A 14,761-nucleotide genomic window follows, 5' to 3' on the forward strand; every position below is an offset into this window, starting at 1 on the left:
CTACGATCCAGCAATTGCACTACTGGGTATTTACCCCAAAGATACAATGTAGGGACCCGAAGGGGTACGTGCACCCCAATGTTTATAGCAGCAATGTCCACAATAGCCAAACTGTGGAAAGAGGCAAATGTCCATTGACAGAAGAATGGATAAAGAAGATGTGGTATTTACACACAATGGAATATTATGCAGTCATCAAAAGGAATGAGATCATGCCATTTCCAACGACGTGGATGGAACTGGAGGGTGTCATGCTGAGTGAAATAAGTCAATCAGAGAAAGACATGTATCATATGACCTCACTGATATGAGGAATTCTTAATCTCAGGAAACAAACTGAGGGTTGCTGGAGTGGTTGGGGGTGGGAGGGATGTGGTGGCTGGGTGATAGACATTGGGGAGGGTATGTGCTACGGTGAGTGCTGTGAATTGTGCAAGACTGTTGAATCACAGATCTGTACTTCTGAAACAAATAATGCAGGATATTTTAAGAAAAAAGAAAAAGAAGATAGCAGGAGAGGAAGAATGAAGGGGAGTAAGTCAGAGGGGGAGATGAACCACGAGAGATGATGGACTCTGAAAAACAAACTGAGGGTTCTAGAGGGGAGGAGGGTAGGGGGATGGGTTAGCCAGGTGATGGGTATTAAAGAGAGCACGTTCTGCATGGAGCACTGGGTGTTATGAACAAACAATGAATCATGGAACACTACATCAAAAACTAATGATGTCATATATGGTGATTAACATAACAAAAAAAATTTTAAAAAAAGGAATGAATGGGTCAACCAGGAAATTAAAGAAGAATTAAAAAAATTCATGGAAACCAATGAAAATGAAAAGAGAACGGTTCAAAATCTTTGGGATAAAGCAAATGCATTCCTGAGAGGAAAGTATATAGCAATACAAGCCCCACCTCAAGAAACAAGAAAGGTCTCAAATACACAACCTAATCCTACACCTAAAGGAGCTGGAGAAAGAACAGCAAATAAAGTCTAAACCCAACAGGAGAAAAGAAATCATAAAGATCAGAGCAGAAATCAATGAACTAGAAACCAAAAGAACAGTAGAACAGATCAACGAAACGAGGAGCTGGTTCTTTGAAAGAATTAAAAAGAATGATAAACCCCTGGCCAGACTTATCAAAAAGAGAAGAGAAATGACCCAAATCAATAAAATCATGAATGAAAGAGGAGAGATCACAACCAACACCAAAGAAATACAAACAATTCTAAGAACATATTATGAGCAACTCTATGGCAGCAAATTAGATAACCTGGAAGAAATGGGTGCATTCCTAGAGATGTATCAACTACCAAAATTGAACCAGGAAGAAATAGAAATCCTGAACAGACCTATAACCACTAAGGAAATTGAAGCAGTCACAAAAATCTCCCAACAAACAAAAGCCCTGGGCCAGATGCCTTCCCAGGGGAATTCTATTAGACATTTCAAGAAGAATTAATACCTATTCTCCTGAAACTGTTCCAAAAAACAGAAATGGAAGGAAAACTTCCAAACTCATTTTATGAGGCCACCATGACCTTGATCCCAAAACCAGACAAAGACCCCATCAAAAAGGAGAATTACAGACTAATATCCTTGATGAACATGGATGCCAAAATTCTCACCAAAATACTAGCCAATAGGATCCAACAGTACATTAAAAGGATTATTCACCACGACCAAGTGCGATTTATCCCTGGGCTGCAAGGCTGGTTCAACATCCGCAAATCAATCAACGTGATACTATACATTAACAAAAGAAAGGACAAGAATCATATGATCCTCTCAATAGATGCAGAAAAAGCATTTGACAAAGTACAGCATCCTTTCTTGATCAACATTCTTCAGAGTATAGGGATAGAGGGTACATATCTCAATATCATAAAAGCCATCTATGAAAAACCTACAGCAAATATCATTCTCAATGGGGAAAAGCCAGGAACGCGGCAGGGATGTCCACTCTCACCACTGCTATTCAACATAGTATTAGAAGTCCTAGCCACAGCAATCAGACAACAAAAAGATACCAAAGGTATCCAAATCGGCAAAGAGGAAGTCAAACTCTCACTCTTTGCAGATGATATGATACTGTATGTGTAAAACCCAAAAGACTCCACCCCAAAACTGCTAGAACTCATACAGGAATTCAGTCAAGTAGCAGGATATAAAATCAATGCACAGAAATCAGCGGCATTCCTATACACCAACAACAAGACAGAAGAGAGACAAATCACGGAGTCAGTCCCATTTACAATTGCACCCAAAACCATAAGATACCTAGGAATAAATTTAACCAAAGAGGCAAAGGATCTGTACTCAGAAAACTATAAAATACGCATGAAAGAAATTGAAGAAGACACAAAGAAATGGAAAAACGTTCCATGCTCCTGGATTGGAAGAACAAACATTGTGAAGATATCAATGCTACCTAGAGCAATCTACACATTCAATGCAATCCCCATCAAAATACCATCCACTTTTTTCAAAGAAATGGAATAATCCTAAAATTTGTATGGAACCAGAAGAGACCCCGAATTGCCAGGGGAATGTTGAAAAAGAAAAGCAAAGCTGGCGGCATCACAATTCCGGACTTCCAGCTCTATTACAAAGCTGTCATCATTAAGACAATGTGGTACTGGAACAAAAACAGACACATCGATCAATGGAACAGACTCGAGAGCCCAGAAATGGACCCTCAACTCTATGGTCAACTCATCTTTGACAAAGCAGGAATGTCCATTGGAAAAAAGTCTCTTCAACAAATGGTGTTGGGAAAATTGGACAGCCACATGCAGAAGAATGAAACTGGACCATTTCCTTACACCACACACAAAAACAGACTCCAAATGGTTGAAAGACCTAAACGTGAGACAGGAGTCCATCAAAATCCTAAAGGAGAACACAGGTAGCAACCTTTTTCAACCTCAGCAGCGGCAACTTCTTCCTAGAAACATCGCCAAAGGCAAGGGAAGCAAAGGCAAAAATGAACTAGTGGGATTTCATCAAGATAAAAAGCTTTTGCACAGCAAAAGAAACAGTCCACAAAACCAAAAGACAACCGACAGAATGGGAGAAAATATTTGCAAATGATGTATCAGATAAAGGGCTAGTATCCAAAATCTATAAAGAACTTATCAAACTCAACACCCAAAGAACAAATAATCCAATCAAGAAATGGGCAGAAGACATGAACAGACATTTTTCCAGAGAAGACATCCAAATGGCCAACAGGCACATGAAAAAGTGCTCCACATCGCTCGGCATGAGGGAAATCCAAATCAAAACCTCGATGAGATACCACTTCATACCCGTCAGAATGGCTAAAATTAACAAGTCAGGAAACGACAGATGTTGGCATGGTTGCGGAGAAAGGGGAACCCTCCTACACTGTTGGTGGGAATGCAAGCTGGTGCAACCACTCTGAAAACAGTATGGAGGTTCCTCAAACAGTTGAAAATAGAGCTACCCTACAATCCAGCAATTGCACTACTGGGTATTTACCCCAAAGATACAAATGTAGGGATCCGAAGGGGTACGTGCACCCCAATGTTTATAGCAGCAATGTCCACAATAGCCAAACTGTGGAAAGAGCCAAGATGTCCATCGACAGAAGAATGGATAAAGAAGATGTGGTATATATACACAATGGAATATTATGCAGCCATCAAAAGGAATGAGATCTTGCCATTTACAATGACGTGGATGGAATTGGAGGGTGTTATGCTGAGTGAAATAAGTCAATCAGAGAAAGACATGTATCATATGACCTCACTGATATGAGGAATTCTTAATCTCAGGAAACAAACTGAAGGTTGCTGGAGTGGTGGTGGGTGGGAGGGATGTGGTGGCTGGGTGATAGACATTGGGGAGGGTATGTGCTATGGTCAGCACTGTGAATTGTACAAGACTGATGAATCACGGATCTGTACTTCTGAAACAAATAATGCAATATATGTTAAGAAAAAAAAAGAAGAAGAAGATAACAGGAGGGGAAGAATGAAGGGGAGTAAGTCAGAGGGGGAGACGAACCATGAGAGATGATGGACTCTGAAAAACAAACTGAGGGTTCTAGAGGGGAGGGGGGTAGGGGGATGGGTTAGCCTGGTGATGAGTATTAAATAGGACACATTCTGCATGGAGCACCGGGTGTTATGCACAATGAATCATGGAACACTACATCAAAAACTAATGATGTAATGTATGGTGATTAACATAACAATAAAAATTATAAAAAAAAGAAGTTGTGGTATATATATACAATGGAATATTATGCAGCCATCAAAAGGAATTAGATCTTGCCATTTGCAATGATGCGGATGGAACTGGAAGGTGTTATGCTGAGTGAAATAAGTCAATCAGAGAAAGACATGTATCATATGACCTCACTGATATGAGGAATTCTTAATCTCAGGAAACAAACTGAGGGTTGCTGGTTGGTGGGGGGTGGGAGGGATGGGGTGGCTGGGTGATAGACATTGGGGAGGGTATGTGCTATCTTGAGCGCTGTGAATTGTACAAGACTGTTGAATCATAGATCTGTACTTCTGAAACAAATAAGGCAACATATGTCATGAAAAAAGAAAAAGAAGAAGATAGCAGGAGGGCAAGAATGAAGGGGATTAAGTCGGAGGGGGAGACGAACCATGAGAGACGATGGACTCTGAAAAACAATCTGAGGGTTCTAGAGGGGAGGAGGGTAGGGGGTGGGTTAGCCTGGTGATGGGTATTAAAGAGGGTACGTTCTGCATGGAGCACTGGGTGTTATGCACAAACAATGAATCATGGAACCCTACATCAAAACTAATGATGTATTGTATGGTGATTAACATAACAATAAAAAATTAAATTAAAGAAATAGACTATGGAAAAATCTGAAAGCATTATGATTCTCCAAATAATGAATCTGCTGATTTTTCAAGAATTTGAGCTATATCAGATGTACACTTTTTAATCAATTGATAATCTGGATTGGAGGACTTATAATTTACCATGTTTTGACATATATATTTTACTTAACATTTGTTAAAATTTGCCAGGTAAGAATTGATTCGTGAATGAGCCCAGCCATAAGGATTCCATCATAAATGATGTTCTTACTGTTATACTCACACCAAAGGTGCTTTCTCTATTTCAGAAACTCAGTTGCACTTGGCAAAACTTTATGATGGAAACCACTGAAGATTACTTCTTCAACAGAAGACCGTCAAAAGAATTTGCTGCTCATCAGCTGCCATCACTGTTATTTTTCAAGGAGCCTAAATCAAGCACCACTGGGCAGATCAGACATGGTAAGGACTATTCACAAAGACAGGACACAGGAGTAGGGTATGTGGAAGAGGGGCATGCACTCAAAAGGGCCCTTCATGGGATCATTTAACCAGTCCATAGAGATATACCTAGAAGACAGGAACACTTGAATTCAACAACCAGAAGTGGAAGAGTCAAATGCATCTGGCAGGATTGGTGAAGCAAAACAGAAGACCATGAGCCAGGCACATAACAGAATAGTCAGACATATGAGGGTAGAACAATTAAGGGTGGTTCCAGAATTAGTTCCACACACACCATTGTTCATCTCTGCCCTTCCATATTTTATGGCAGTCTCACTCTGTGGCTAGGTAGGGTTCTTAATTTAATGGTTCCTGAGATGACATTATCTCCAGGGCCTTCAGTTCTGCCACACAACTCAGGCTACTTTTTCATCTTAAAAAAAAAAATTATCAGTTTGAAAACATTACCATTATTGTGTATTAAACTGTTTTCTTAATTCCATTTGCAGATATTTCATTGCTGGTATATAGAAGTATGGCTAAATTTCATATATGGATCTTGTATCCTGAAAACTTGTTTAAATCATTTAGTCTCATATTTCTTGTACAGATTTTGACCATACAGGATGATTATGTCATTTGAAAAATGTGTACTTCCTCCTTTCCCATTTATATGTTCGTTCTTTCTTTCTCTTTCTTTTTCTTCCTTTTTCTTTTTCTTTCTTTCTTTCTTTCTTTCTTTCTTTCTTTCTTTCTTTCTTTCTTTCTTTCTTTTTTTCTTTCTTTCTTTCTTTCTTTCTTTCTCTTTCTCTCTCTCTTTCTCTCTCTCTCTCTCTCTCTCCCTTCCTTCCTTTTATTTTCTTTCTCTCTCTCTCATTACTTTTCTTTCCTTATTTTGCCTTAGTGCACTGGCTAGAATCTCGAATGCAATGTTGAAAGAGGTGTCAAAAGCAGACAAGGTCTCCTCATTCTTAGGAGGAAAAGCATTAAGCCCTTCAACATTAAGTATACTAGCCATAGAGTTTTCATAGATGTCCTTTATTAGGTTAAGTAAGTTTGCTTCTAGTCTTAATTTGCCATGAATTTTTTAAATCATGAATGGTGCTGAACTTTTTAAATGTTTTTCCTGCCTCTACCGAGATGATCATGTTTTATCCTTTATCAATGTTACATGACATTATGTAACATATTAATATGTTTAACATATATGTTATGTGTTTTAACATTTCAATGTTAAAACCACCTAGGATTCCTGAAATAAATCCCACTTGGTTGTGATGTATTATCATTTTTATATGTTTCTAGACTCCATTTCCTAAAATACCATTAAGGATTTTTGTGTCTATATTCATGACAGGTAGTATTTTGTAGTTTTCTTGTTGTATCTTTGGCTTTGATAATAGAGTACTACTGGCCTTATAGAATGAACTGGAAAGTGTTCCTTCCTCCCCAATTTTCTGAAAGGGTTTTCAAAAAACTAAAATTATATTTTCTTTACTATTTGATGGAAACCACCAGTGAAGCCATCTGGCCCTGGGCTTTTCTTTGTGAAAAGATTTTTGATTGTCAATTAAATATCTTTATTATACGACAATTCAGACTTTCTATCTCTTCTTGAGACAGTTTTAGTAATTTGCATCTTTCTATGAATTTGTCCATTTCACCTGAGTTTTGTTTTCACCACCTTATAATTCTTTCATTTTCTATATCAGTAATGGTGCCCTCTCCTCTTTTATTCCCAACCTTATTAATTTGTTTCTTCTCACTTTTTCCCCCATTAGTCCTGCTAAAGATTTGTCAATTTGTTGATCTTTTCAAAGAACCAACTTTTGGCTTCATTAATTTTCTCTATTTTTTTTTTTTTTTTTTGCTTTCTACTTCTTTGCTTTCTGCAAAAATACAAAAATATTTAGTATCTTCTTTCTCCTTGCCTGGGCTGAAACTTGCTTTTCTTTTTGTGGTTTCTTAAGATGAAGTTTACATTACTGATTTGAGAACTTTCTTTTGGGATATAGATGTTTAAAGCTATAAACTTTTCTCTAAGTACTGCTTTAGCTGCATTCCATAAATTTTGATATGCCAAGTTGTTTTAATTCAGTTCAAAATATTTCCTAATTTTCCTTGTAATATCTTCTTTGACCCATGAGTTATTTATAAGCATGTTACTTAATTTCCAAATATGTGAGGACTTTCCAGATTTCTTATTGTTGTTTACTTCTAATTTATTTTCATTGTGGTCAAAGAACACATTTTGCCTAACTTTAATCCTTTTAAAAGTTACTGAGAATTGTTTTGCATCCAAGCATATGGTCTCTCCTGGGGAATGTCCCTCAAGAGCCTCTATGGAGTGATTACTGGGTCGAGTAACTTAAATACTACCCACATCTCAGACTCACTCCTGACTGGCACAATCCAAACAGACCCAACACAGCACAGCAAAGGCTTTGGAACTTAACTGAAACTGGAACCCACCCATAGCAGATGAGACAGGACTTTCATTTTGAAATAAACTGGGTTGATAATCTGCTAAAACAAAAAAACTCAAGATCATCTAGGCAATTCTAACCTTACTCAGAGAGTATATTTATACAAAACTCATCAGGATTTTGAGACTCATCCATGTTGTTGTAAGGCATCAGTAGTTCATTCCTTTAGACTGCTGAGTAGTATTCCATTGTATATACTGTATTTTGATTGTTCTTTCAACTTTTTTTAAAAGATTTTATTTATTTACTTTAGAGAGAGAGACAGAGTGCACGCACATGAGCAGGGGGAGGGGCAGAAGAAGAGAGAGAATCTTAAGCAGGCTCCACACTCAGCACGGAGCCTGACACAGGGCTCAATCTCACAACCCTGAGATCATGTCCTCAGCTAAAATCAAGAATTGGACGCTTAGATTGTTCAACTTTTGAGGAAGATTTGGGTTGTTCAAGTTTGGGGCTATTGTGAATAAAACTGCTGTCAACATTTATGTACAAGTCTTTGTTGGATTTGTCTTCATTTCTCTTGTTTAAGCACATAGGATGGGATGACCGACAGATGGTCACTGAACATTTAACTTTTTAAGAAATTGGCACATTTTCCACCAGCAGTATGTAATGGCTTCATTTGATCACATCTTCACCAACATTCAGCATTATCAACCAATCTTTATAATTTTACCCATTCTAGTAAGCATATATAGTGGCATTTCATTTGATTTTAATTTCCCTGAAGATTGATACTGAACATCTTTCATGTGCTTATTAGTCATTTGTATATCTTTTTTCTGTAAGGTGTCCAAAATTTTGCCTATTTTTAGGGTTGTTTGTCTTATTATTGAGTTGTAAGATTTATATTTTAGATACAAGTTCTTGAAAATATTTGTGAATCTCTTCTCCCATTCTCTGGCTTGCCTTACTTCCTTTTGTTGTTTTTTAATGGTGTCTTTCAAAGAGCAAAAGTTTTTAATTTTGGTGAAGTAGAATGTAGCGATTTTAACTGAAATTTAATTTCTGGTTTTATTGCATTGTGGTAAAAAATATGTGCTCTCTGTCATGTCAAGTTTTAGAAACATATTGAGTGTTTCTTTATGGTCTACTGAGTTTTATAACTGTTTCAAGGGAGTAGGAATTCAATGTGTCATATCTGAAGGGTAGAAAGTAGAAATATAAGTGTTTTATAAGCTGTTATTTAGACCTCCTATTTGTTTGGTTTTTGCCCTCTGATCTGTCAAAGATGGAGAAAAATATATTAAAGTACCCCATGACTATTTATGTTAATTTCTCCATATATTCTTAACATTTTTTTCATATTTAAGTATTCTTGCCTGTAGCATGAAAAATATACCCCTTTGTTCAGTTTATTAACTTGTATTGATGCTGATTTATATGATGATTTACATTTTTTCCTGAATACAAGTGTTATATTTTCATCATTTTCTAATATAATTTTTGTGTAAATTAGTCATGTCTTTTATAAATAGCATATGCATGGATTTTAGTCAACTAATCAATACCTTTTTTTACTAAAAGAATTAACCTATTCATATTTATTATTATAGTTATATACTCTGTCTTATTTTGCACATTTTGTTCTGTTTCTGCTTCTGTTCCTTTGGCAGTATCTAATCTCAAGTTTTGCCTTATTATCTTAAGATTTTTATGAGAATGTTACCTCTCGTTAATTTTATTAATGCCTATGTTTCTACATTCCATGGCCAGGAGTTTTAGCATACTGCTCCTCTCACCCACTCACTACCCACATCTCCAACCTGATCTTTGTTAACGTACTCAAGAGATTTAGATTTAAATTGTTATATTTTCTACTTTATATGCTTTTTTCAAAAAATCAATAAATATTAGCATTCTTTCTTATAATTGGATTTATAACAATTGTTAAATTTGTTTCTACTTCATTGGATTCCATTATTTCCTATTCATCCTTAAATATGATGGTTTAAGGATGTGTGGGATATCTTTTGTTTCATCTCTGGATTCAATGATGTGTTCATACAATTTCTTTCCAGAAAAGAAACAAGCAGTATACATTATATGAGCTCTTACTAAGAATATGTTTTTCTGTTGATTTTGCAAGTAAAAAACTCTTTGGTTTTGTATAAAAGTGGGTCACAACCTTCCTCCTTCAAAACTCTGAAACATTACTCCATTATTTTTCTAATTTTTTTTGCCAGTTTCATCCTGCCTAGAAACTTGTGGAATTTTCATTTTTATTTTTGAGGTTCAATTCTTTTTCCAGAATGTATCCAGGTTTCACTGCATTAATTTTACTTAAGATGTGTGGCCTCTTTCATATAGATCATGTCTTCTTATAAAGATAATACTTTTCTGATTTTTTTCCCTAAATTCTACCCTATATTATCTTCAGAAGTATGCTTTTATTCTTTGCTGAATACAAATGTCTTTTTCTTGCTCTACAGAACGTTCTCACGAGTTCCATGTTGTTTGCTTGTGTTATTCTCCTTGCTTAGCCATGAATGCTGTCACCTGCTAGTATTAAGTCATCAGCCCCAAGTGGTGCATTTATTGAGCCAAAGGTAGCTGTCATGGTCTCAGCTTCCCTCAGAAGTTGTACTGTCAGTCTTAGCACTTTCAAATGCCTCATTTCTAGCCTTCTTGACTCTATCCTTTAACTTTTTGCCAGGGACCCCTCCTTCAATATTTTCTGTATTCCTTAAGTGTTAAGGGGATTAGAGTTTCCTATGCAGCTCCATTGCATATTTGGACTAAATACACAGTCTAGGACCTGGACCCTGATGCTAGCAGGGAGCTGGAAGATGCACAACCATGCAGCAGGGGCTGGTCTCCACCTTCTGGCACAAACACTCCACAGGAATCCAGCTTTTGCCCTACGCAGTGGGTGGGAAAACGGAAGGATGGGATCTCAGAACCCCACTCTAAAAACCTGGACTCCAACTCAATAGGAGTGGAAATCTGAATCAAGAAAATAACAACAAGAAAACACGGCTCCAAAGGAAAAGAAGAAGATAACAGGAGAGGAAGAAAAGGGGAGTATGTCAGAGGGGGAGACGAACCATGAGAGATGATGGACTCTGAAAAACAAACTGAGGGTTCTAGAGGGGAGGGGGGTGGGGGATGGGTCAGCCTGGTGATGGGTATTAAAGAGGGCACGTTCTGCATGGAGCGCTGGGTGTTATGCACAAACAATGAATCATGGAACACTACATCCAAAACTAATGATGTAATGTATGGTGATTAACATAACAATAAAAAAATTTGAAAAAAAAAAAAAAAAGAAAACACGGCTCCAAACTAGAAACCGTACAGGGCTCCGTCATAAAACCTTCCACGGGGATGTTTCTACCACCTGGTGTGTGCTTGGGGCTCCTGAGGAACATAACTCTGGCTGAAAATGAGATCGCAGACAAGACTGCAACATTTTTTAGAATCAAGAAAACTCGAAAATAAACCAAATACCCTTGAATAGGGAAGCTGATAAATGAAATGTGGTATATTCATATGATAAAATATATTCAGTGTTAAAAGAACTGCACTAAATCAACATGGATAGGGCACAGATATACAAAATTAAATATAAAAGAGCAGCCGTGCACCAAGTGGAAAATAAACTCCAAGCAGCCAGTTGAAAAAAAATTAAATATAAAAGAGCAAATAAGGCATACATAAATCTGTAGTACTCACCTAACTTAAAAATAGATGCACAAAAATTATATATGCATGTAATATCTACATACATATAGAACATATGCATATAAGATACATGAACATTATATATACATACAAACATATAAGAGACTGAAATCACACACACTGAATTAATGACTGGTTTTCTCCCCAGTGGAGAGGAGAGAGTAATGTGATTAGATATGAATAACAAAGTAAACTAAAGCTTCATCTGTAATGTTTAAATAAACAGAGTGTTGACACTTGTTGAGTCTTCATGATGGGTACCTAGATATTTGTTCCCTTTCTTCTTTCTAAATTTTTTATTTTCTCTCAAAACTAAAAAGTATACTCCTTGACTTGTACAAGAACCAGAGACGGTCTTTGTCCTCCTGAAACGCCAGTTGCAAATAATTTGCTGTAACTGATCAATAAAACACTATTTATGGAACATGCACAAACACGGGTAACCTGAGCCCTTGCTCTATGGAAACGGCTCACGGAAATTTACTGATGGGCTGCTCCACGCTCCTAAAGCCAGACCCACTCTTGCCATTCCTACATTTGTAGCTATGACTTTAAAATGACTATGCTGGCTGGCATTGTTTTAAGGTGAATCAAGGAATCCTGAAGGAGGCAGGAGGACCCATCTCTTTGTCTGCCCCATTACCGCTGGGTGTCCACCCATCTCCCTCCATGCACTACCACTGAGGAGTTGCTGATCAGTGCCCACTTGGTGGCCCAGAGGAGCACAGAGCAGGCCTACCAGAGCTGCAGACTGTGGCCTCCTCCCTTCACATACTCTGCGGGGATCAGGGTACTCAGGGGGCCGGCTGAGCCCTCTCCACCAGGGCCGCCCTCCTCCGCTGCTCAGGGCCACCTCTTCTTTCCAGGCGCCAGGGAAGGTGGGTATCCTCCCCTGCCAGGGCTAATATCCCTTTTTCATTCTGAATCTCTGACCCAATTGTATGGCTAATTTTGATACAACGTTTGTGAAGAGTAAATATGTTTCTGTCATATAAAGATCAGAATGTACCTTCTTACTGAGAGAGTGACTTTGCAAACAGATGATCTAGTGGCCTCCTCACCTGCTCTTTCATTTCGGCATAGACTTTCTCTGAGTTCAGTTCCACCTGCCGCTTAAACTCTTCCAGAGCAGCGTCTGCCTGCTGGGCCTGCAGCCTCTGAACTTCAGTCACACGTGTCAGCTGTTCCTCTTTTTCCCTGGAAAAGTCCACAGAAGCTTCACAGTTGAAATGTAAAATTAAAGAATGAGGCTTGAATGAAAGAGCAAGATTTAACCCTCTCTAAAGTAACAATCAGATTTCAATTTTTTGATCCAAATTCCATAAAACTTCCCTTTAAAAAGCTGACAATAAAATACTTTGCAGAAAAAGAGACAGTGTTAGTGTTTTGATGACTACTTTCAAAGATTTCTTTCAAACTACTTTCAAAGATTTCCCTAAAAACAAAACCATTTAAACCCATTTATCTCCATCAGCTGATGAATGGATAAACAAGAGAACAGTATAGTTGTACAATGGAATATTATTCAGCCTTAAAAAACACTGAAGTTCTGACACATGCTCCCCCATGGAGAGCTCCCCTCAAACACACCACGCTAAGGGAAAGAAGCCAGATATAAGGGGCAACATACTGTATGAGTCCATTTATGTGAAATACCCAGAATAGATAAATGCTTAGAGACAGGAAGTAGATTAGTGGTAGCCAGGGGCTGGGGTGGGGGGTCGGGGGGATGGGAAGTGATTGCTAATGCATATAGAATGTCCTTTCTGGTGATGAAAATGTTATGGATTTAAATAGTGGGGATGGATGCACATCCTTGTGAATATGCTAAAGTCTGCTGAAAGGTGTACTTTAAAAAAGGATGAATTTTACAGCATGCAAATTATATCTCAATTAAAACAAAACAAAAAAAAAACAACATACCATTAGAAATATCTCTAATATGCACGTCTAGCAGCAGTTGGCCTGCAGGGTGACAGATGCAACAGAGCAAACTGACAGCCTGAGACTGTTCCATTGCCTTCTATTAGTCTGGCCTACGGATACCCACCTCTTTTACATCTTGAACTCAAGTTATATGGTCAAAAGGGTTCAACAGAACAAGAGAAATCTTTACATACTGAGAGAAGGAAAAAATGCAGGCTTTAGGTTATAAGTGCACGAAAGTTAACAATGGCTCATACTGAGTTCTGACTACATGCTGGGTGGTGTGCAAAATATTTTTATATATCTTCTCTCCTTTACTCTCACAGCAAACTTATATAAGAGTATTATTATGCCCCTAGTTTTACAGAGCAGGCAACTGGAGCTTAGACAGTATTTCCAAGGCAATTACATTTAGTAGCAGATCCAGCCAGGATCTGACTCCAGTCCCGGAAGGCTGATCCTAGAGCTCATGCTGTTGGCTACTACGCTCTGCTGCTTTCCTGATTTTCCAGAAGCCATACTCTATGGTCTGAATGTGTCCCCTGGAAGTGAGACTAGCGCTCTTCTAAAAGAGGTTCCAGAGAGATCCCATGTCCCTTCCACCATGTGAGGACATCGTGAGAAGGCACAAGCTATGAACCAAGAAGAGGGTCTTCATCAGAACACAACCATGCTGATGCCTTGATCCTGGACTTCCCAGCCTCCAGAACTGTGAGAAATAAATTTCTGTTGCTTATAAACTACCCAGTCAGCAGTATTTTGTTACAGCACCACGAACAGACTGAGACATCATAAGTAAGATTAACTTGGCTCATCTTCCCTAAATGCAAAAGTTTCCACACATAGAAAACATTATCTCATTAACTATAGTGCCAAAGAAGGCTGGGAGATGGGGTGATTTAACTCACATAAGTCAAATTTTAGAGAAACATTATGATGGGGACTTGGAGGGAGACATTTCCCAAACAATGATGCTACTGTCTTTAAAGAGGTGGGCAAAAAGTAATTTTGAGTTTTTTTGGAATTACTCAGATCTGAGTTTAAAACCCCTCTAAGACACTTAATAATTTTTAGTCTTTCTAATAAGAACATATATGTGATATAAAGTATCATAGTACCAAACTTTCTCCAAAAACACTGAAAACTTTCTCAAAGCTTGAATGCCAAAATACTGATAAGAACAAGCGTCACCTAGTTTCCTTTTCAGCAGGATTCCCCTGTCCCTCAGTAAAGAAATGTAGCAATGCATATTTAGAGTTTCCCCCGTTTGGATAGAATCTGCAAGTAAGTAGCTCTCTGCACACTCCACATTATGAACATACGCCATATCCACCTTCCCTTTTTCATTATATACCACTTGGGTCAACTTCTTCATACCCACCACACATCCTTC

General features: G+C 37.9%; 1 protein-coding gene across 9 annotated transcripts in view; it reads right to left on the minus strand.

The window, feature by feature from the left end:
- The window catches only part of CEP112 (centrosomal protein 112), a 456,418-nt gene that overhangs the window by 259,008 nt on the left and 182,649 nt on the right, over positions 1-14,761 (minus strand). For all 9 annotated transcript variants that reach the window (XM_025889895.2, XM_073883235.1, XM_025889894.2 and 6 more), the window contains one exon: positions 12,504-12,639. In XM_025889895.2, coding sequence (XP_025745680.1) covers positions 12,504-12,639 — 136 coding nt within the window. The remainder of the gene's footprint in view (positions 1-12,503; positions 12,640-14,761) is intronic.

Source organism: Callorhinus ursinus, unplaced genomic scaffold, assembly GCF_003265705.2.
Source record: "Callorhinus ursinus isolate GAN/ISIS: 27379988/994484 unplaced genomic scaffold, GSC_fseal_2.0 scaffold50, whole genome shotgun sequence".
In the NCBI taxonomy this organism is placed as follows: domain Eukaryota; kingdom Metazoa; phylum Chordata; class Mammalia; order Carnivora; family Otariidae; genus Callorhinus; species Callorhinus ursinus.